The sequence below is a fragment of the Bos indicus x Bos taurus genome, chromosome 5 (assembly GCF_003369695.1).
Source record: "Bos indicus x Bos taurus breed Angus x Brahman F1 hybrid chromosome 5, Bos_hybrid_MaternalHap_v2.0, whole genome shotgun sequence".
NCBI lineage: Eukaryota > Metazoa > Chordata > Mammalia > Artiodactyla > Bovidae > Bos > Bos indicus x Bos taurus.
The window spans coordinates 3,983,377-4,008,191 of NC_040080.1; the positions used below are offsets into that span (position 1 = coordinate 3,983,377).

The 24,815-nt window shown below is 44.5% G+C and overlaps 1 protein-coding gene across 1 annotated transcript in view; it reads right to left on the bottom strand.

Annotated features, from left to right (window-relative positions):
- ATXN10 (ataxin 10) overlaps positions 1–24,815 on the bottom strand; it is a 142,118-nt gene that overhangs the window by 80,456 nt on the left and 36,847 nt on the right. Inside the window, exons 4-7 of the mRNA XM_027540514.1 lie at positions 20,430–20,526; positions 17,663–17,821; positions 14,867–14,947; positions 6,071–6,236 (exon numbers count right to left, since the gene is read on the bottom strand). Coding sequence (XP_027396315.1) covers positions 6,071–6,236; positions 14,867–14,947; positions 17,663–17,821; positions 20,430–20,526 — 503 coding nt within the window. The remainder of the gene's footprint in view (positions 1–6,070; positions 6,237–14,866; positions 14,948–17,662; positions 17,822–20,429; positions 20,527–24,815) is intronic.

The window sequence follows — 24,815 nt, forward strand, 5'->3', positions numbered from 1 at the left end:
GAGGAACTGGTAAGTTCTGGACCTGGGTGATGGGGTTTAACGACATTTTTTCTCTTAGTCTATGGTTTGATATTTTTCATGATAAAAAGATTCAAAATTAGGGGGTGGGAAGAGATGATCTGAAAGTGTCAACTCCTCATTTCTATATTATTATCTGAAATAAACCCAAAAGAAAATTAATCTATCCTCACCTAACAAATTTCCAACCTTAATCATCAGAATGCTTTCATTAATGAAATGCTTCTAACGAGCATTTGGAAACTAATAATGAAGTAACAGCCAGGAAAAAAAAATTCCCTTAAAAAAAACAATAGAAATAAGTGAGATGCCATTCCAATATTTATAAATATTATAAAACTATGTATATTAAGTCAGGCACTAGTAGGGGGAAAAAAGATGTAGGCAAAGCAAAGGAATACAATTTTGAAATGAGTAAAAGAAAAAACAGATTGTCTGCTAGATCGTCTGGGTTCACTACCATTCGGTGTCTCTGAGCTATTTTACAACACTGTCAGTTGCAGAAAACTGACAATAATGCCAAGTCTTCTTGTCTACAGAAACGCAGATTACTTCTGCCTGGCTGGAATGCAATTAATCACTGCCTTGTTCATTGACCAGTTTCTGCATCTCTTTGTAAGTTCATTTCAGCATTCCTTTATCACACATAAACACGTGGCTCTGAATTCTTTAACAGTGGTTAGTAGCTTACCGGTTTCCATTGTAAAAGGTCAGAAATACAGAAATGGATGCAAAAGCACATTAAAAATTTAACATGATTTGGGTGGCATTAAAATTAGTAGAAAGGATGAGATTATTCAACAAATGGTACTGATACTGTAATTATCAGATAACATTTAGGGAATATTAGCTAGGTACCAATCAGTATACCAAGTGCTTATATGAAAATACAACTCATTTTACAGGTAAAGAAACTGGGGCACAGAGAAGATAGGTAACTTCCAAGATCACACACCAGAAATAGAAGAAATCCAGGTTCAAACCCAGCTGTCTTTTACCAAAGAGTATATAATCTTGGAGAGTTACAAGACACAAGCAACTCATTTGAATCTACGCTGCACTTCTTACAAAGAAATAAACCTTCAGATCAGATCAGATCAGATCAGTCGCTCAGTCGTGTCCGACTCTGCGACCCCATGAATCGCAGCACGCCAGGCCTCCCTGTCCATCACCAACTCCCAGAGTTCACCCAGACTCACGTCCATCGAGTCAGTGATGCCATCCAGACAGCTCATCCTCTGTCGTCCCCTTCTCCTCTTGCCCCCAATCCCTCCCAGCATCAGAGTCTTTTCCAATGAGTCAACTCTTCGCATGAAGTGGCCAAATTACTGGAGTTTCAGCTTTAGCATCATTCCTTCCAAAGAAATTCCAGGGCTGATCTCCTTCAGAATGGACTGGTTGGATCTCCTTGCATTCCAAGGGACTCTCACAAGAGTCTTCTCCAACACCACAGTTCAAAAGCATCAATTCTTCGGCTCAGCCTTCTTCACAGACCAACTCTCACATCCATACATGACCACAGGAAAATCATAGCCTTGACTAGATGAACCTTTGTTGGCAAAATAATGTCTCTGCTTTTGAATATGCTATCTAGGTTGATCATAACTTTCCTTCCAAGGAGTAAGCGTCTTTTAATTTCATGGCTGCAGTCACCATCTGTTAGGTTAAGTAAATATGTGAACAGTGCACCGAAAGAACTAGAGTATACAGGTGTCTATTCCCACAATCTAAGTGAGGGTGATGTCACTAAACCTGTAAAGAAATTCAGAAGTCATAAGGGTAAAACTGATAAACCTAAGTGAATTAAAACAAACTCCCAAAAGGCTAAGACTACCATAAATAAATTCAAACAAAAATTAACTATGGGCCATAAAAGTTTCTTCTATTAGTGACAAAACATTTAACTTTCTGAAAACGCTCATTTAAAAAAGTATCTTAAAAGGTAACCTGATGTGAAAAAGAAACTGGAAAGAAGAGAGAAATGACACTTGGATCAGTGAGAGGGTGCAGACACACTCCTGCGCACTTAGGTGTGCTGTTTAGAAATGACTCTTACAAATTTTAAATAAGCACATGTTCTGTGACTCAGCAATTCAATTACCAGGAATTTATAATCCCACATCAACTTGCCCAAAACGGCAAAGGTATTTTTATAAGGATTTTTCACTGTTGTAATATTTATAAAGGTTTAAAAAAAAATGCGGAAGCAACTCATATACACATCTATGGGAACAAATAAAAAAATTCTGATGGCTCTATATAGTGTGATACTATTCAACTATTAAAAAGAAAGAGATGAATACATGTGTCCAAGGGTAAGACATACCAGAGTAAGTGAAAAAAGAAAGTTACAGGACAGAATATATAGTATTGTGTTTTAAAAAGTAACAAAAATACACAGGTGTGTATACACACAATAAAACCTTTGGAAGGGAAAAAGTATATGCTGATAAGTTTATAGAAAATAGATGGGGCCTGGGTGAAAAAGAGCAGTCCTTAACTTTGCTTCACTGCCTCTGGCTTGAATTATTTTTTCTTACAACAAAGGAAATGTTATGTTGTAAGAAAGGTAAGTTTCACTACAACAAGTGACAAGACTGAAACTTAAGATAAAGCAAATCTTAAAAAAATAAGCTTACAGGACTGACAAAAATACACCACATACTGGAAACAAGGAGTACACCAAAATATACCAAAGGACAGAAACTTATACGTTAATATGAGAACCTAGGATTATTTGTATAAAAGAATATATGAATAAAACCTCAGAACGTTAAAGCCATGTAATTATGTAAATTAAAAAATGTGTGCTGTGTGCTTAGTAGCTCAGTCGTGTCCGACTCTTTGTGACCCCATGGCCTGCAGGGCTACAGCCTCCTTTGTCCATAGGGATTCTCCAGGCAAGAATACTGGAGTGGGCTGCCATGCCCTCTTCTCAGGGATCTTCCCAACCCAGGGATCGAACCCAGGTCTCCCTCACTGCAGGCACATTCTTTACCATCTAAGCCACCAGGGAAGCCTAGATGCCACAAAAACATCTATTTTCATTCTGCGTTTTAGGTCACCGCATCGTGAGAACTTTATTGGACATCTTGTCGTCAGAACATCACAGGTGGGTAAATGCAGTGGCTTGAGGCAAACTGACAGTGCAGAGTCAACGGGTAAACACACCCTGCTTTCCAAGGTGTAAGCACTTGGTATAAATACTCCCACCGTGGCTGCCTTGAACTATCAGGAGTTTAACAACCAGCTCACAAATTACTGAATATTTAATAACTGACTCTCAGAAGTTGGTACAGGCCAGCTCCAATACACCACAGGGTTTATGATATATTAAATACTGAGGTACGGGTCTCCTTAAAAACTACTAATGCTCTTTTTAAAAACTTTTAACTTAAAGGATAACATATATATATATTAACATGCACAAGTCACGAGCATATCACTTCAGTTCAGTTGCTCAATCATGTCCGACTCTTTGCAACCCCATGGACTGCAGCAAGCTAGGCTTCCCTGTCCATCACCAACTCCCAGAGCTTTCTCCAACTCTTATCCATCGAGTCAATGATGCCATCCAACCATCTCATCCTCTGTTGTCCCCTTCTCCTCCTGCCTTCAATCTTTTCCAGCATCACTGTCTTTTCCAGCATCAGCTCTTTGCATCAGGTGGCCAAAGTATTGTAGCTTCAGTTTCAGCATCAGTCCTTCCAATGAATATTCAGGACTGATTTCCTTTAGGATGGACTGGTTGGATCTCCTTGCAGTCCAAGGGGACTCTCGAGAGTCTTCTCCAACACCACAGTTCAAAAGCATCCATTCTTCAGTGCTCAGCTTTCTTTACGGTCCAACTCTCACATCCATACACAACTACTGGAAAAACCATAGCCTTGACTAGACGGATCTGTGTAGGCAAAGTAACATCTCTGCTTTTTAATATGCTGTCTAGGTTGGTCATAGCTTTTCTTCCAAGGAGCAAGCAAGCGTCTTTTAATTTCATGGCTGCAGTCACCATCTGCAGTGATTCTGGAGCCCAAGAAAAGAAAGTCTCTCACTGTTTCCCCATCTATTTGCCATGAAGTGATGAGACCGGATGCCATGATCTTCGTTTTTTGAATGTTGAATTTTAGGCCAGCTTTTTCGTTCTCCTCTTTCACCAGAGGCTCTTTAGTTATTCTTTGCTTTCTGTCCTAAGGGTGGCATCATCTGCATATCTGAGGTTATTGCTGTTTCTCCTGGCAATCCTGATTCCAGCTTGTGCTTCATCCAGCCCAGCACTTCGCATGATGTACTCCACATATAAGTTAAATAAGCAGGATGACAACACACAGCCTTGATGTACTCCTTTCCCAGTTTGGAACTAGTTCGTTGTTCCATGTCTGGTTCTAACTGTTGCTTCTTGACCTGCATACAGATTTCTCAGGAGTCAGACAAGGTGGTCTGGTATTCCCATCTCTTGAAGAATTTTCCAGAGTTCCTTTTGATCCATATAGTCAAAGGCTTTAGTGTAGTCAATAAAGCAGAAGTAGATGTTTTTCTGGAATTCTCTTGCTTTTTCTATGATCCAACGCATGCTGGCAATTTGAGTGTATAGATCAATGGATTTTCAAAAAGTGGACTATTTGGGCTTTCCCAAAAAAACTACAATTTTCTAGCTATTAATACGTAATAATTCCTCCCACTGTTAAAGAAAAAAGTATGAAAGATACAGCTTTTCCTAAACATTAGGTAATGTCTTATTATAATATTGATATCATCTATATTGTAAATGTTTGTGCCTTGAAAAAGTTTAAAGCTGTGATGTAACAAGTACTAAGTTTTACTTCATTTTCTGTCTCCTGGAAAATTCATTTTTAAAAGTTCCTTGAAGCATAGCTCACTGCTCCTCCTGCTGGAAACTGGGGCAAATCTTTCTCCAGAAAGGAAAGCAGCCCAAGAGTAAGACTTTGCTCTCTTCTATCACAGACGGAGAGTAAGAAACTGACTATCAGCGAGACCCAACACGGCCTGTGTGACACAGCACAGCAAGTCCACAGCGAAGCAGCTTTGAAAAAGGTATTTTCACAAAGAAGCAAATGCACTTGCACGGCAGAAGGGGCAAGTTACTATGGGAGTGAACAGGCGCACAACCCCATACACAGCTCTCAAGGCAATGCTGTGGGTTGGGGTCCACCTGCCCACCTTCCCATCCAGAGACAGCAAATGGACGACAGCACTGATTGTAATAAACAGAAGTAAGGACAACTCAAATGTCCAACTATGACAAAGCCTTTACACTGAACGCTCTACCGGCATTTTACGACATTCATTACGCATGCTTTATTTATGCATTCAGCTGGCATGCGCTAAGTGCCTCCTCTGTGCATGGTTCTAGGAACATTACCATCCAAACCTCTGCCCTCATGCAGCTTTTTCACACTCAGGAGAAGGAAAAACAGGAACTTACAAACAGGCATCGTAAAACGATCTCTCTATGAACACCTGTGTGTGTGTGTGCAAGCATGCACATATTTGGTGTTGACTGCCTAGAAGATACATTAATTACAGCTTCTTAAGTCATTAACTCAAGATGGTAAGAATAAGGGCACTGCTTTCACTAATCTGTATTTTCATAACTGTTCTAAAATAAGAATACTGTCTCAGCTTGGGCAGCTGTAACAAAATACCAGACAGGGTAGCTCATAAACAACATTTATTTCTCTCAGTTCCGGAAGCTGGAAGTTCAAGATCACGGTGTCAGCCCGGCTGGGTTTGGGAGGGCCCTCTTCAGGGCTGCAGAGGGCCGACTTCTCGCTGTGGCCTTATGTAATGGAAGGGGCACGGACACTTTTTGGGGTATCTTCTACAACCTCATCCGTGAGGCCCTCATGACCCAACTGCCTCCCAAAGGCCCTCCTCCTGCCACCATCACCCTGGGCACCAGGTTCTGATCAGGAACTTCAGAGGAGGTCCAGCCACAAACATTCAGTCCCCAGCAGGTATGTTACTTAAATAATACTTAAAGTTTTTGTCACCAAGGACCTGGCTGAGTCAGAAAACCTCTCTGTTCACTCACCTCATCATCGGTGTGCTGTTCGGAGGTCAGTTTCAGCACAATCTTGCACTGATCCACAAAAGTGCTTGCGATCAACTCAGCATGGCTCAAAAACACAGGGGCGTCATCCTTGGTCAGTGGCTCGTCGCCCACTATTTTGGCAATCATAAGATCCAACAATGTAACCCTGTAAAACAGAGATGTTTACATGAATATGTAATACTGAAATTGTAGAATACTAAAAATATTTACAGAGACCATTTTAAGAGAGTACTTTTATTTTGAAATTCCTAACTTATTTCTAATGTCTACTTAGGGAAAACATATTTTTTGTGAATACAATTCATCAATTACCTATTTTTCAAAATCTTGGTTTCTTTGTTGTGACTAAGCTACAGAAATAAGCATCTTGTTATATCCATTACTTTGAGCTATGAAATAAAATTCCACATTTTAATAATGCTGTCAAGGTAAGTTATACATCACCTACTGTGACAAGGGCAAAGTGAAGTGGGCTAACTTTTATTCACTACTTTCAGTTCAGTTCAGTTCAGTTCAGTCGCTCAGTCGTGTCCGACTCTTTGCGACCCCATGAATCACAGGACGCCAGGCCTCTCTGTCCATCACCAACTCTTGGAATTTACCCAAACTCATGTCCATCGAGTCGGTGATGCCAACCAGCCATCTCATCCTCTGTTGTCCCCTTCTTCTCCTGCCCCCAATCCCTCCCAGCATCAGGGTCTTTTCCAAAGAGTCAACTCTTCGCATGAGGTGGCCAAATTACTGGAGTTTCAGCTTCAGCATCAGTCCTTCCAATGAACACCCAGGACCAATCTCCTTTAAGATGGACTGGTTGGATCTCCTTGCAGTCCAACGGACTCTCACAAGAGTCTTCTCCAACACCACAGTTCAAAAGCATCAATTCTTTGGCGCTCAGCTTTCTTCATAGTCCAACTCTCACATCCATACATGACCACAGGAAAAACCATAGCCTTGACTAGATGGACCTTTGCTGGCAAAGTAATGTCTCTGCTTTTGAATATGCTATCTAGGTTGGTCATAACTTTCCTTCCAAGGAGTAAACGTATTTTAATTTCATGGCTGCAATCACCATCTGCAGTGATTTTGGAGCCCCCAAAAATAAAGTCTGACACTGTTACCACTGTTTCCCCATCTATTTCCCATGAACTGATGGGACCAGATGCCATGATCTTCGTTTTCTGAGTGTTGAGCTTTAAGCCAACTTTTTCACTCTCCTCTTTCCCTTTCATCAAGAGGCTCTTTAGTTCTTCTTCACTTTCTGCCATGAGGGTGGTGTCAACTGCATATCTGAGGATATTGATATTTCTCCCGGCAATCTTGATTCCAGCTTGTGCTTCTTCCAGCACAGCGTTTCTCATGATGTACTCTGCATAGAAGTTAAATAAGCAGGGGAACAATATACAGCCTTGACATACTCCTTTTCCTATTTGCAACCAGTCTGTTGTTCCATGTCCAGTTCTAACTGTTGCTTCCTGACCTGCATACAGGTTTCTCAAGAGGCAGATCAGGTGGTCTGGTATTCCCATCTCTTGAAGAATTTTCCACAGTTTATTGTGATCCACACAGTCAAAGGCTTTGGCATAGTCAATAAAGCAGAAATAGATGCTTATCTGTAACTTTCTTGCTTTTTCGACGATCCAACAGATGTTGGCAATTTGGTCTCTGTTTCCTCTGCCTTTTCTAAAACCAGCTTGAACATCTGGAAGTTCACGGTTCACGTATTGCTGAAGCCTGGCTTGGAGAATTTTAAGCATCACTTTACTAGTGTGTGAAGTGAGTGCAATTGTGTGGTAGTTTGAGCATTCTTTGGCATTGCCTTTCTTTGGGATTGGAATGAAAACTGACCTTTTCTAGTCCTGTGGCCACTGTTGAGTTTTCCAAATTTGCTGGAATATTGAGTGCAGCACTTTCACAGCATCATCTTTCGGGATTTGAAATAGCTCAACTGGAATTCCATCGCCTCCACTAGCTTTGTTCATAGTGATGCTTTCTAAGGCCCACTTGACTTCACATTCCAGGATGTCTGGCTCTATGTCAGTGATCACACCATCGTGATTACCTGGGTCATGAAGATCTTTTTTGTACAGTTCTTCTGTGTATTTTGCCACCTCTTCATAATATCTTCTGCTTCTATTTTAGGTCCATACAATTTCTGTCCTTTATCGAGCCCATCTTTGCATGAAATGTTCCCTTGGTATCTCTAATTTTCTTGAAGAGATCTCTAGTCTTTCCCATTCTATTGTTTTCCTCTATGTCTTTGCATTGATCGCTGAGGAAGGCTTTCTTATCTCTCCTTGCTATTCTTTGGAACTCTGCATTCAAAAGGGTATATCTTTTCTTTTCTCCTTTGCTTTTCGCTTCTGTTATTTTCACAGCTGTTTGTAAGGCCTCTTCAGAAAGATCATTAGTCTGTGAAAATCAGCCACAGAGCTTAGCGATTTTCAAAACTCCTAAAACTTCACATTTCTTACAGCAGTTATTAATCCAAAATAAAACAAATAATCCCCTCAACTGAGCACAGAAGAACAATGAATAGTTCAGTATGCATTCAGATACATCTGTTTTCTCTAATTCACATACAATCCTTGAAGACAACAGGGTGCTCTGCCCACAAAGCCAGGCCTCCCACCTTCCCTGAGGAGGACGACCTCCGAGAGGCCAGAGAAGAGGCCACACAGGACGTGTGATTCAAGAGGAACTTGAAGGTCTGCCCAAAAGACATTCCCTGTAAGTTGGGATAATGTGGCAGGCATTACCGGTCTAAGAAGGCATGATCCCTAGCTTTAGGGAATTGAGCACCCAGGGGACGATCACCCAGAACAGGGTGAAGAGGAATGAGGAACAGACAGACAGGTCCTAACTGGGGGCAAGGACCAACACCACGCAGATGCTGAAGGAGGGAGAACCAGATCCTGAAGAGCTGGGTGGGGTCAGGACAGAGGCAGGCCACAGGGCAGTGGTAATCGAGGCGACCCAGGAACCGCAGGAAGGCCCTGGGGTCCCAGGAGCCCTGCTGAGGGGAGCTGCTGGCAGGTGAACGCAGACCTGCTGGCTGCCTCACACAGCAGGCCGAGGCAGTGGTGCTCCCGGGCGTCTCCTCTGCTCAGGAGAGGCGCCTCTCCATTCTATTAGGTGATCCTGAGATGGGAGAGCTAAGAGACAGGAAGGAAGAGATAGGAAGAGCTAAGATTTTGAACGAAACAAATCAGGGGTGAATCTTTAAAATATAAAGATACACACCAAGCTTGAAAAGTACCTGGGAATAAATTATACTTCATTCAATGATCCTCCTTATATTAAGTCATCTAGCAATAAAAACTTTTAAGGGCTCCCGCTGTCGGGAAGTGGGTCTAAAAACTTTACTCTGGAAGATGGAGTCCTCCCACCTGGAGTTCCCACCGAACTCTCTAACTCCCTCTGCTTCTGGCCACCATCCAAATCATCCTTCTTAGGGATTTTCTGGTGGTCCATGGTTAGGACTCCCCGCTTTCACTGCCAAGAGTCTGGGTACAAACCCCGATTGGGGAACTAAGATGCCACAAGCCACGCTGTGCAGCCAAGAAAAACAAAAAACAAACAAACAAAAAGCAAAAAAAAAAAAAAAAAATCCCATCTTTCTCATAAAATAAAGGAATTACACATAGGACCTAGAACTTGAGTAGGAAAATTTTTTTCAGAGGCATTTATTTTGATTGTGCACTGCATTTGCCAGCCCCATCTCTATGCCAGAAAATGTGTGTGTGTTGGGAAGTACTGCAGAGTCAGGGGAAATGGGACAATGGGGAATGTCTTGTTTCTTGCAGTTGCGGGGGAACCACACTAAACACTTGCTTGAAAACATAAAGGAGCGCGAGTGGTCTAAGAGATCCATTCACCCAGTAGTGGAGGCTGCAAAACCAGAAAGACCCAGCCAGAGGCCAGAGACCGGCGTCCAGAGCCATCACAACACCTCAGTCTCACTTCCTGCAACCCGGCAATCAGCACCGGAGCTGCCTCGGGGCCCTCAGACACAACCCTCAACTCATCCCTTGATCGCTGGCTATCATGAGCTGTCTACTTCTAATTCACTTCTGATAGTTACATACTCTGTCCCCAAAATGATGAGTCCTGCTTCATAAAAAAAAAAAACCGATAGCAATGTACATGGGAACGATTTTACGGAAAAAATCTACAGCAAGGTTCATACTTTAACGTTATGCTTCAATTGAGGCAGTCTACAGTCTCAAGAGCTCGTGCTTGCACTGTCCTAAAATGGGTAGGTTATGAGAGGATAAGGGGAAAAAACGAGAGAGGGAGTTTTATGAGCATTCTGGGGAAGAAATGATATCTTACAATTCTGGAAATAATATATCTGCAATTCAAAGACTGACATCTCCAACAAATTCTCAATTTATATTTGAACTACTCCACCTGTATGATTTGTTGAATGGCATGCCACAAAGGCCAAAACTTTCATTAACCTGGACAACAGGCTAACCAAGATATAGGCTGTTGCTGGATTAATCTCATTAATCCTGTCAAAAATTACATATATGAGAAGCTAGTACATTACAGGGAAAATGATCAATGACTCTGGCATTAGACATACTGAGTTCAAATACCACCTCAGCCACTTTTGTAACCCAGGGCAAACACCTTAACCTTAAAAGTCTCAGATACCTGATGTGAAAAAATGGCAAGAATAAAACTATTTCAGAAGGTTTCTCTGAGGATTAAAGGACAGTGGTTGCATGCTGCCTCCATTCCTAAGAGTGATGCTACCTGGAGGAAAAAGTCAAGCTCACTAGAGTAGCAGTGATAATAGAAATATGCACGCAGAAACACCAATTCACTTTCACTGAGCGATGATTGCATGCCAGCACTGAGAGCTTCATGCAGATTTCAGTTGGTAACCACAATGATTTCATGGGTGCCTACCGTCACTACCCTCATTTTACAGAGGAAACAGGGTTCCAAGAGGTGACTTATCCAAAGCAGAGAGCGACATAACCAGCATAGCTGGCCTCCGCTCTTCTATCCTGTGCTATACAGATTATAACTCTGCAGACAGCTTTGCTGAAGCACCAATACTTTGGTCACGTGATGCGAAGAGCTGACTCACTGGAAAAGACCCTGATGCTGGGGAAGATTGAAGGCAAAAGGAGAAGGGGGTGGCAGAGAATGAGATGGTTCAACAGAATCACTGATTCGTGGACACGAGTTTCACCAACTGGGAGATGGTGCAGGACAGGGAAGCCTGGCGTGCTGTAGTCCATGGGGTCGCAAGAGTCAGACACAACTAAGCAACTGAAAAACAACACAACACAGATATAAACGTGGTAGCTACACAAGCCGGTGTCCAGGAGCAGCTAGTTTAACTCAGTATCACTCCAGTTCACTGGGAAGGGGGACAAGAAAGTTGCATCAACACAGGCACTCATTTCTGCATAATCACACTCTGTGAGTTGATTTTAACCCTGTATCCAAAATATCTTCACCCAGTAATCAGCCCAAATAAACTACCAGGGTGAAGGAGTCAACTCCCCATGACAACCGTAGAACCAGCACAAGAAAGCTTCGCCTCCCGCTTACACACCCACGCCGGGGGCAGGGAGGGGCACCGTTCACCCTCAGGCCCTAGGGACCACAAGCAGGGTCTTAATGAACACCAGGCCTGCTTCACTGACTGAGCCCCCAGTGGTTTTTAATCTAACAGCCCCCAACCCGACTGGATTCTCTAGCTCAGCAGCTTGAGGCCACAGCCTGGGCATTCCTCAGTAGACCTGTTGTGTGTCCCCAACTGAGACACAAGTGCCCCAGAAATCTCCAGTGCAGTCCCTCATCTGAACCCCAGGACATGGAACGTGTCCTATCTTCTCAGGAATGTGTCCTGTCTTCTCAGTTCTCAGCAATGTGCCCTGTCTTCTCAGTTCTCACAGGGCAGCATGGAGCGCCACTCCAGAAGCAAGGGGCGAAGTTAATTTCATCAAACACCCCCGCTGAGAAAACCATGTCTTTTCAGTTCTGTGGGCCTGTCAGCACGGCACTCTGAAGAATCATCCATCATTGCCCAAAACAAGTCACCAGGGGACCCAGCAGCCTCTACTTCTCCACAGAGCTCTGAGCGCTCCTGCAAAGCCCCCATCCCCTCCTCCTGCCACTGAGCAAAGACAAGCCACCAGGCCCAGCAGTTCCCGCAGCGAGCTTCACCCGAACCAGCCGAGCCACGCCAGGCTCCTGGCAGCAAAACGCGTCCTCCTGGAGGATGGGATCATCTGTGGTCCACAGTTATCAACAGAGTCGGCATCCTGAAGAGATGCTTCAGTAAGTATTTGGTATCAGTAGAGTTTCTCATTCCAGTAAAGTTCCAGTACTGATTCTGGCAGGTGTTAAGAATAGAGAACTCAAAAGATTCAATCTTTGTCCTTGAAGAATACATATTCCAGCAGAAAAGCAAATAATCATGACAGATGTGCAGGTGAGGATGCAAATAACTTTGCCCAAGCAACTCAGGAGAGCCAAGGGAACACCGGCAGTATCTGCAAAGGCCCACGTGGACATGGAATTTTTCAGTAAACAGGCACCACCACATGACACCATCTGCAGGCGGCTGAATCTGAGGATGTGGAGGACCCTCAGATGCAGAGGCCGGTTGTAAGTTACACTCGGGTTTCCCACTGCACTGCTGGTCGGCACCGCTAAACCCTCGAGTTGCTCAAGTGTCAACCATACTTAAGAGGAATCAAATTCACAGCAACAGAAAGTAGCACAGTGGTTTCCAGGGGCTGGGGGAGGGGTAAATGGGCAGCTGCTTAATGGGTAGACTTCTCTTTTGTTTAATTTTTGGCTGCATCAGGTGTTAGCTGTGTTCTCGGGTTCTTCCTTGCTGCGTGCAGGCCCTCAGGTTGCCCTGCGGCACAAGAGATCTTAGTTCCCCAATAAGGGATCGAACCTGCATCCCCAGCACTGCAAGGCAGATTCTTGAACACCAGGCCCCCAAGGAAGTTCCCAATGGGTACAGTTTCAATGGTACAAGAGGAGACAGTTCTGGAGACTGGCTGTACAACAACGTGACTACACTTAAACTGCCGAACTGCACATTTTTAAAAGGCTACAATGGTAACTTCCGTATTAAGTGCATTTTATCACAGTTTCTAAAGACACTAAAGCCCACGTCTAGTCAAAGGTGGTATGTAAACCAGAGCTGTGACAGGAGTGAACTCTCCACATACTGAAATGGTCGGAGTGAACTCTCCACATACTGAAATGGTCTGGGTGGTCAGGCTTACTGACCAAGGGAAGCAGGAGCGGAGGCGGCGGTGGGGAGAGAGCACTGAGGTTTCCCATCCAGGGAGTGATGTTACAGTAACAAATACACCAGTGAGAAAATCCACTCAGTCACACAAGCTTTCATGCAAAAACTTGTCTAGCACCTATCATGTGCCAAGCACTGGTCAGGAAACACGGACAGCACAGAATAAAAAGGACCAAATCCTGGCCCTCACACTGACAATCCAATGCTACTGTCGCACACTAGCCAGCAAGTGTGTGAGCAACAGAAGTACTTCTCCTTTGCAAGAAAAATGAGGTGACATCTGAGCAAGAAATCTGTACGACGCTGCAAAGCAGGGGCTGCAGTTTCTGTAATAAAAATGGGAAATGTTTGGTCCATCGTCTTCACTGGGTTAGGAAATGGATCAGTTAACAAAAGATCATTTGATAGGAACATGTAAATAACAAGCTTGGATACTGAAATACAACGAAACTGTGTGTTCTTGTTTTCGATGTTCCTCACTGCAGAGCAATGTACTAATTTACAGCACTGTTCTTCACATTACTTATTTTACTTCTTTTTCTGCAGGAAAAGTATGCATATGTGGTGGGGGGGTACTGGATTTATAAATATGGCATTTAAATGAATTTTAAAAGCATGAACTTTTCCTTTTTGTTAAAGATATTAAAGAACAAAAAAACACTACTTAACAAGACTACAAAGAAATGCATGAAGATTAACTGTTGGAACCCAAATGCACTGAAAGAATTTCAAAACCACGGCAATTATAAAAATTGTGACTATAATCAAAGATTAACATTTTTTAAGGTTTTTGATCATTAGATCTGTGATTTCTGAATAAGTTTTGTTTTCCTAAGGCAACATTTCCAATCAGGTTAGGAAAAACATACGCTTTGGGGATGGACAGAGTCCTAGATCATTTTACTCGCTCCTCTGATTTTACAGGCCAGGAAACTGAAAGCGAGGTGAAAGACCGGGCCGAGGTCACCCAGACAACAGGGCGCAGGGCCAAGGTGTCACGGTCTCTGGGCTCCGCGGGCACGGCCCCTCCCACTACACGGCAGTGAAGGTCGAAGACACGTATTGATTTTCTTTCATTCTAAAGCACACACTGCAAAACTGCAAATCTACAGAGTGGATCCCGAATCCTGACAACAGGGATGTGAACAAATGAGCACATTCCATCTATAGAGCTCTAATACACAGATGCAGGAATTACTTTTATAAACACGAAGGACAAGCCTAACATTTTGTTCTCAACGTTTTTCGATATGGCTTTACTGAATAATGGCGCCAACCTGGATTCTGCAACGCTCGGTAAATCGCTGCTGTTGTGGCTGAGCTGTAATGTTAACCAACCAATTTAAAACCATTACTGACACAGAAACATGTATTTAGAGATTTTGTGCCAACTAAGAAACCACACAGTTTTTCAGTCATGTGTACAGGATACTCTATATGGAATGCTAAATTCTCAAAACCACACTGGTTTTTGGGGTTACCTTTCTTGATTGCTCATTTTGGCATACATGGCTTTAACCAATTCCGGGCTCTTCAGAAAATGGTCTGTAATAATCAAGAACCTAAGAGAAAAGGAGGAAAGGGTTAGGTTACTAGAAACATAGTAAAACAGACAAGGCCTTATCTACTTTATAGGCATGGTTTACGCATAAAGTACTCCTGTTGAATTTCTGAGTAGCTTCAATTAATCTTCAAATGTTTTAAGAGGGTCACATACTATTTTTCCATTAGCAGTGAAAAGACAATAAAAACCCTCAAAATATTTTTCTCCAATTTTACTTCTAAAAAATTTATCCCAGTGATTCAAATTTATTCAATTCAAGGAAAGGGCCTACCGTACTTTTTACTAATATCTAAGTTACGAAATGAAAAAGTTCACTATAGTTTAAATGATAAAATGAAATTTAGCTACAAGCCCGGGTATAACAAAACACATTAAATTCTTTTAGTCAAAAGTGTAGTGTTAAGATTAATCAGAGAAAAGACATGTCCTACTCTTTCCTGAAACACATGCCGCCAACAGCCACGGATACTGGCTCGACTGTCTACTCCTGAAGCGCTGTCAGCTCGACTGTCTACTCCTGAAGCCCTGTCAGCTCGACTGTCTACTCCTGAAGCCCTGTCAGCTCGACTATCTACTCCTGAAGCCCTGTCAGCTCGACTATCTACTCCTGAAGCGCTCTCAAGTTACCACAAAACATCATCACTGTCAAGCACCGCATTCATCGAAACTCAGAGATCAACCTGGGGAAGCCCTGAGGCAAAGATTATAAGCATACTTCTTCAAAGTACTACTGTGACAACTAAAAAGATTGAGTAGTACTATTAATTAACTCTGAATCGTATTTACCAGAGAGTATCTGAAGACTTAAGAACTAAGGAATATACTGCTCATAACCAAGGTTAGTACTAAGCATGACAGTAAAGCATTAACTATGTTGACAAACACAGTTTAATCGCTTCTTAGTAAATAACATGATAAAAGTGTACCTTTTAAGTATGATAGTCAAATGAAACATATTAACTGCCATAACATAGGGTTACTTCATATAAAAGCAAAACTGAAACACATATTCTATTTCTCCTATAACCTTTCAAATAACTGAACAACACTGATATAAAATATTTCTAACAATAATGAATAATATTCAAGATTCTCAATTTTCACATCAACTTTGGTAGGTCATCTAAGTGTGACAATAGAGGTTCAGCCTATCAAACCAGGTATACAAAATTGTGATCCTGAAGTTCATTCATCAACCACCTACTTGGAGCTCAAAACATCTTCCCTCAAAAACTTTCATTCAAAAATGCAATGTTCCAAATACTGTGTGTAAGGGGCTAGGTCCCAGCCCCAACTCCAAACTCTAACAGTGAAGAAAGACACGTGCACAGATAGGTAATCAGAGAAAAATGCCTTCAGTGGAACACACAGACACACATCACAGACTACAGAAACAGCGGAGTTCATCTAACAAGAGGGCTGGGGTGGGGGGCGGGGCGGTGGGGCGGGAGGTGATGGATGGTGCAGGAAAATCAAGAGTCGGCGAACCCCTAGTTGAAGAGGGAAGAAGAGCATTTAAATTAGAGGCGACAAAAAAGGACTTGAAAGGCGACATGAAGGAAAGAAGGGCCGTGTGCTCTTGCTGTTGTTAAGTCACTAGGTCGTGTCCGACTCTGTGACCCATGGGCTGTAGCCCGCCAGGCTCCTCTGCCCATGGAATTCTCCAGGCAACAACACTGGAGTGAGGTGCCATTTCCTCCTCCAGGCAATCTTTCCAAACCAGGCATCAACCCCACGTCTCCTGAGTCACAGGCAGATTCTCTCACCACTGAGCCATCGCGGAAGCCCCATTTTCACCATAGAACTATTTAAAGGATAACAACTGTCACTCGTAATTCATCAGTACCAATACAGGCAGAAAAAAGTATTCTGTCTGGACATCCATACAGACAACTGGAATTCTGTGCTACATTACCTTACCGTATATAACACTAAATGTCATAATCCTGGCTGCAAATAATATTATACACACCGAGCAATGGAGATGGAATGCCAGTGGGAGGCAGGTTTTTTCCTGACAACTCAAAAGTGGTCATTTAAATAGTTGTCAATTACCTGTTAAGTTTTTATTATGTTAGCTGCTGGGCCTGTTTTTCTAAATATAACATTACTCTCTGTTCTAGGGTACTGCACAAAGTTACAAGTAAATTCTCAACTTTCACTCAGATTTCATCGCACTGACTTTCTTACCCAATATCTGCTCCAGGGAAGAACCAAAGATAAAGACCTTCATAACCAGAAGAGATCCAATCGTGGTTAACATATTCTAAGTGACAAAATTCAAATTTGTGATTAAATTATTTTACAGAATTACTATTTCTGTAAATGCAAAAATTTTGTGGTAATATTTTATGAGGAAGGTGGGGTCCCACTAATCTGAAACATAAAATGCCACAAAGACATTTTACAGCCTGTAAGTAATACTCCAACTTTATGGAAAAACAGAACAAATTACCTTGGGAGAAGATCAAAAATACACTCCATCCAAAGCAGAAATCCAAGTAGAAAGGGCATTAGAGAAAGACATATTTACTTTACAAACAAAAAGGGCTAAAAATGGGATCCATTCCTAAGGCTTTTCTTGTTTTTTCAACATATGTTTAACTCTAACTTCTTGTTCAATTGTTGTAATTCAAGCTTTTACTCAGAACCTTTACCAGGAAAGTGACACCAACATGTCCTTAAGCAGTCGCGTGTCTACCAGGACACTTACGGCCATTCCGACTCAGGCTGCTTTTGGTGAGCTTCTACAACATCAATCGCAATATTGAGGTTTTCTTCCAGCTCCTTCATTCTTTCAGAATTCAGTGATGTGAACAAAATCATTGACGAGTAGGCAACAATTTTTCTGTCTGGATGATTTAGGCAAGATCTTCCAAATAAAGAAATCAGGATGTTAGCCCAATGATAAAATATGACAACTCATAAATGACAATAATCCAACTAACAAATTCAGTATACACTGACATTTCTAAGGATTTAACGAAGACTCACAACTTTGAAACATTATTTCTGGCAAAAATGGCAAATATAAAATCAGTCACAAAACAAAGTATCTGATATGAAAGCTGCAGTTGACTCAGAAGCAAAAAGCAAGTAACATCTGCTTAAAGAAAAAAATAAAGTGATTACATTTATAGAGCATTTAAACGCTCATTCTTATTAGAAAGAAAAATTAAAAGGCAAAAAAAGATACTTCCAAGACTATAGGCATTTCTTTAACAGTTTGAGGGACAGAATGTGCCAGGGAAAGATGATATATGGAGAACCTGGGAGTCAAAAGCCTCAGGATAACTCCTGGTTCCTCCATTTATCAGCTGTGTGACCTTAAAAGGTCAATGGATTATCAGCTGTCAATTCTATTACGGTCATGCACTATAGCAGGACTTCTTTTCATTTAAACCTCGTAATACTCTTCTGGAGGAGGTATTACCCTTTTTCACAGATGAAGAATGTGTTGACTTTACTTGCCCAAGGGCACAAAGCCAATACCTGCCAAAGCTGAGTTCAAACCTGGTTGTATCTGTCTCACAAACGCATAGAGAGTGAAGTCACATAACTTCTTTCAGTGTTTTTTGACACAAAAATGGAACACGATAGCAAGACCTCCTTGGCTTCTGTGAGCACCAGGTCTGAAACGAATGTACAACCACCAGGTAAACTCCGGCTGCCCTGTTCAGGACCTCTCCTGTGTTCCTATGACACCTGGCCTCCCCTGAGTCACATCCCTTCTTACACAATGACACGCTTCCAGGATGGGCTTTGGGGAGTAGTGGATATACCTACAGAGAAGGCAATGGCACCCCACTCCAGTGCTCTTGCCTGGAAAACCCCATGGATGGAGGAGCCTGGTGGGCTGCAGTCCATGGGGTCACTAAGACTCGGACACAACTGAGGGACTTCCCTTTCACTTTTCACTTTCATGCGCTGGAGAAGGAAATGGCAACCCACTCCAGTGTTCTTGCCTGGAGAATCCCAGAGACAGGGGAGCCTGGTGGGCTGCAGTCTATGGGGTCACACAGAGTCGGACACGACTGAAACGACTTAGCGGCAGCAGCAGCAGGATATACCTAAGTTACCCTTTCTCCAATCAGCTAATTCAGAACTTGGCAGATATGAGGTGCTCAGACAGTTTTAAAGAACAAATTCTCAAAAGTGAGCGGTGTTTATTTCTATAGCTTGAATTCCACCAACTCTTCCTTCCAACCTAAGCTCAATTATTACTAACCATAAAGGTTTTTTGCCTTCAACTCTAGTGACAGGAGTTTGAGAACCAGTTACCAACGCAGTGAGACAGAGAGAGCATGAGATTTACCTCATCCTAACTCTGTACAGATGAGTCCAGAAAACCTACACAATCACAGCACAGAGTTTGGGCAGCTGGTATTTAAAAAGGGTAGGCTTGGACCCCGCGGGCAGCACAGGGCTCCCGCTGCAGCTGCGCCATTCACCAATGGTTAGCATCAGCTCCGCCATTTGTCCAAACGGGGACAGTGCCGCTTGCCCTGCAGGTACACTGCTGCTGTTGTTTAGTCACTAAGTTATGGAGCCTGCCCTCTGTCCATGGGACTCTCCAGGCAAGGATACTGGAGTGGGTTGCCATTTCCTTCTCGAGGGGACCTTCCCCACCCAGAGACCAAATCCGTGTCTCCTGCATTGCGGGCGGATTCTTTACCACTGAGCCAGCAGGGAAGCACAGGGGACTTACGTAGGGTGGGAAATGCACAGTAAACACCAGCTCAGGGCCTCTGGACACCAGCTGCTCTGGTGCTTACGCTGTTGCCACCACCAAAGACACACCCTGGTTGCAGCGGACCCCGGATCAGAGGCAGGCCTTCTGCTCCTGGACAGGCCGTTCCCATGGCCATCACCCGCCCACCTTTCATCTCAAGGCTCCGTTTCTTATGCACTAACACAGCTGATCAATGCAAAGTAGTAAATCACCAGAAACAATACCATGAACCAGCTGAGACAAACACACTGATTTCCCAACATCTTACGCTTGTCCGTATCTACCAAAACGCACAGCACTGCGCTGAGCACATAAGAAATGCTCAGTTAATAAATATGTGATTCATTCATCACCCATACTTCAATGCTTTATAATTTTTTCTTTTAAATTTTTTCCTTACTAAAACGTGTCCTTAACAGTATTTACATAACCAAAACTTTTATTCACATAAAGTAAAAACTGACCCACAATGAAGAGCACAAATCTTAAGTGTACAGCCCAATAAATTACTAGATATGCACACACCTATGTGACCACCATCCAGACCAAGATACTGAACACTCAACCCAGGGGACGCCCTCACGCCTTCTCCCAGCAACTACTGAACCCGCCACCGCCCGCCAAGAGCAACTACTGCCCTGAGTTCTATTACCAAGGTTAGCTCTTCCTGTTTTGGAACTTCATCTAAGTGGAGTGATATAACTACAACCTTCTCAGAAGTCAGAAAAATTCTTATCAATATACTCACAAGAAGAGCTCTGGGAATGCATGCATCCAGACAACAGACTGGGAGTCTTCATTCCGGGAGGCGATGTTGCCGAGAAACTGCAGGCCACAGCGAAATGCTGAGGGTTGACAAGAGCAAAACAGATTTGTGACGAAGAGAGTCTGAACTCACTAAAATATATCCTGAAGAGAAATATTCCTCATATTATCCAACAAGAAGTTTCTGCTAGCTTCTCTCAACTGTGCAGGCCTCTCACCACAGGGAAACTTCAGGCATGACGCTAGTATGAAAACGCCTCACCAAAACAACGCATGCTGCTGCTGTTCAGTCGCCAAGTCGTGCCTGACTCTGCGACCCCACAGACTGTAGCCCGCCAGGCTCCCCTGCCCATGGGATTTCCCAGGCAAGAACACCGGAGTGGGTTGCCACTTCCTTCTCCAGGGGCTCTTCCTGACCCAGGGATCAAATCCAAGTCTCCTTCATTGGCAGGTGGCTTCTTTACGGCTGAGCCACCAGGAGAGCCCTCATCAAAACAATATTCTCATACAAAAGTAACTAACTGTTAAAAAAGACTGTGACTGTAGGCACAGATTTACCTGTAATCACATTCAATATCACCAGAATATGTGTTCCAGTTGAAACAGTTACCCTTAGACTGGATTTAAAACATACATGTAAATACAAAGCTACAGAAGCACTGATGGTCAAAGAACGGTGAAAAGATACACAAGACAAACACTAGCCTATAAAGGTGGTCATACACCACTTAAAATCAGACATAGCGAACTTCAGGGCAAAAAGCATTATTCGAAGGTTTTTTAAAAAGTCATTTCAGAATTTATCAGAAAGGCATAATTTAAATTGGAATCACCTAATAACATGGTCTCAAATATATATAAAAGAAAAATGAACAAAAGTATAGAGCAAAGAGAAAAATTCAGTTAAATTCAGCAATAACAATATATTTTTCCCAGTAAATTATAAAACAAGCAGACAAAACGATCAGCATATTTAGAAGATTTGAGTAAGATTTAATAACAACCTAGTTGACATATTTAGACTATTTCAGCAAATAAAATTGCAGAATTCTGGACAAAACCCAGCATGCTGTCAAGCGCAGGCGAGGACGTGGCGCGGAGGAACCCTGGCTCACTGTGGGTGGGACGAGGCTCACGCAGTCACTTCATCACACAGTCTGGTGGCTGCTTCCAAACCCAAACAAACTCTCAGCACACAACTCGGCAGTCGCACTCCGTGGAATTTACCCAAAGGAAATGCAAATTTATGCCCATACAAAACCCTGCACGTCAATGTTTACAGCAACTTTACTCCTAACTGCCAACACCTGGAAGCAGCCGAGATGTCCCTTCAGTAGGCGAATGGATAAATAAACTGAGGCCCATCCAGACGATGCAGTATTATTCGGCACTAGAAAGAAATGAGCGACCAAGCTATGAAAAGGAACATTAAACACCAAATGAAAAGCCAATCTGAAAAGGCTACATACTGCGTGAGTCCAAGTCTACAACATTCTGGAGAAGGCAGAACTATGGAGACAGTGAGCAGACGAGTGGCCGCCAGGGGTTGGGGGCCAGGAGGGGATGTGAACAGGCGGAGCACAGAGGATCTTTAGGGCAGTGAAACTTCTCTGTATGATGTTACAATGATGGACACATGTGCTACACATCTGTCCAAATCCACAGAACATATATGTGTATACATGTTATTGCTGTTCAGGCGCTCAGTCGTGTCCAACTCTTTACAAGCCCACGGACTGCAGCCCGCCAGGCTCCTCTGTCCATGGGATTGCCCAGGCAAGAATATTGGAGTGGGCTGCATTTCCTTCTCCAGGAGATCATCAAATCCGCATCTCCTGCTTGGCAGGCAGATTCTTTACCGCTGAGCCACCCGGAAGTCCGTGTGTCTACATACACATACGTATGTAAGAAAAAGCACTCAAGCCCATGGGAAAACCACAAGATTGTACTACACACACACCAGACTGGCAAAAATTTCAGTTAGAGATAACAAAGCGTTCATGAGAACGCAATGCACTGGAAACTACAGGTTCTCTGAAGTCCTTTACACCCGTGAACAAAGCACATTTGAATTATTTTTGCCTGAGAACCAGCCACCAACTGCTTCCTCTTAGCTTCTCGGCCTGCTCTGCAGACATAAAGGCAGGTCTTCAGATGCCTCCTCCCATCAGCTGGCCCAGCCCGCCCTGTGGGGAAGGGAGAGTTCCCCTCTGGTTCTGGGGACATCCTCTGGCCCGGCTTCTCCTGCTTCTCTGGGCTCACCTCCTGCACGAACAGCTTCTCCAGAGACGCGCTCCCGCACAGCAGGACAACCAGCAGTGTCCAGCAGCAGGAGCTTCCTCGAGACACTTCGAAGCCAGTTCCATGTCCTGGAAGCAGCCTGTGGACGATGTCCCCCTGTACCCCAGAGGGTGGGTGTCCAGCAGGTTCCACCAACATCAGCCCTCAGCGACTTCAGCACCACCACGCCCTCCACAAGGAGGCCTGGATCTCAGACCTCAGCAGGAGCGGGGAGCTCCTTCCTGAGACACTCATCTCAGCCCTGGGGCCCTGGACGCTCCTCCTGTGTGCAATTCCTGTATTCTTCGGCATCCTCCTTACTTCTTAGTAGTCAATCCCCCGTTATCTCAAGCCTTTGTTACAGTTAGTAATTCTTCCTTTAAATTTTCCCTTTTCACATTGCAATGCGGCTTCCGTCTCCTGGTTGCACCCCAGCTGGTGCAGAGATGGCGAAAAGGGCCCGGCAGCAGAGAGGAAGGGAAAGGGGAGCAAGAAAAGGTGTTGTCAGGCACAGCCTTGGAAAACACACACAGCTCAGCCCGCCAGTACCGTGTCATCAGACAAAGAAGCCAAACTATCCTTTAACAAAGAAAATTTAATATCTGGCCATTAGTTAAACTAAAAAGGCAACACTGAGGTAACAAGGAGGTTAAGGCTACAGGAAACTACCACTCACCACCCTTAACACTGGAGACCCAAGGGGAAGGGGTGAGGCTCTGAGCACCCAGGAGCCTGGGGGCTCCGCAGAGGGGGCCCAGACCTCCCTGAGCGCGGGGCCTCAGCAAGGGCCAGGCTGGCTGACAGGTGTCTCAGAGGGAAAACCAAAAGGCTCCTGGGGGAAGGGAGCTAGAAAGGGGGCCGTTCGAGGGAGACACGAGTGGGGAGCCGTCGCTCTCCTTCCTGCTGCCTCCACTCAGCCACGAGATCCTCCGCTGGCTGAACCTCACAGAACACGGAGGAGACACGAGTCTGTGGACACCGCTTACCCCAGCAACCCTGAACGGCACAGATGGCTAAGCTCAAAGCTGCGCGACGACAGTCTCGGAACCAGAGCAACGCCCAACACTGGACAATCACTGATGCCACTCGCACTGTGCTTAAGTGCTTTATTTACATAGACTCTTATTTACTATAACTTCCACCATGTGGCAGGGATCGTCATCTCCATTTTATGGGTGAAGACACGGAGGCACAGTGGTCAAGCACATGGCCCAGGTCAGCAACAAGCCAGGGCCCTGGTCCACAATGGCTGCCGCCCCGGACCGCACACCCAGGAGGACAGACAGCCGGCCACTTCCCACGGGCACCCGACCCCCGTGTGTAGTCTGCAGTCGCAGACACTGCTGTGGACGCCTGGCCGCCCACCCCTGCCCCAGCCCCGCCTCAGCTCACACCTGAGACCGCAGGCCAGTGCCTCACGGGCCCCAGCTCCGCCCGCCCGGCACCCATGCTGCGGGGTCAGCGCCCACAGCCTCCTGTTTGCTGTTCTTGTAGTGGTTCCTTCGGGGCCAGGGCGGCCCATACAGGCAGAGTGGAGGGTCGAGAGCCCGAGTGAAAACAGAGCGGGACACTCCTGAGGAAGGAGCACAGGCATGAACACAGCCTCCAGAGCCGAGGCGGGAGGCCAGAGGCGACAGTGCCAAGAGGCACGCGCTGTTTCCTAAGAGCGGACGCCTGCGTTCTGTCTGCATCATCCCACTGAACCCCACAACACCTCCATAGCCTCGGGGGCGACAGCATCCCCCTGTACACAGTCACCAGAGCTCGGAAGAGCGGGTCACCAGCCCGGGCCACCAAGCCCACAAGTGGCAGGAGCAGGACGGGTGAGAACAAGCTGCAGCTCCTCCCAGGGACGGCGACCAGCTCGTCGGGAAGGAGCCACAGGAGAAGCTGGGATGAAACCAAGGCCCTGCTCCCTTAATGGAAATCCCGCCAGGCAGCAACCAGGGGACATTTTCAAGGGCAGAGGACTTGCAGGCTTCCACCCTCCTAGACCCCTGCTCTGCTGGGCATGCGGGGCTCTGTCCTCAGGCTCCCGAAACCCAGGCCTCCCTTCAAAGCCCGTCACTGCTGCTCTAGCACCTCAGAG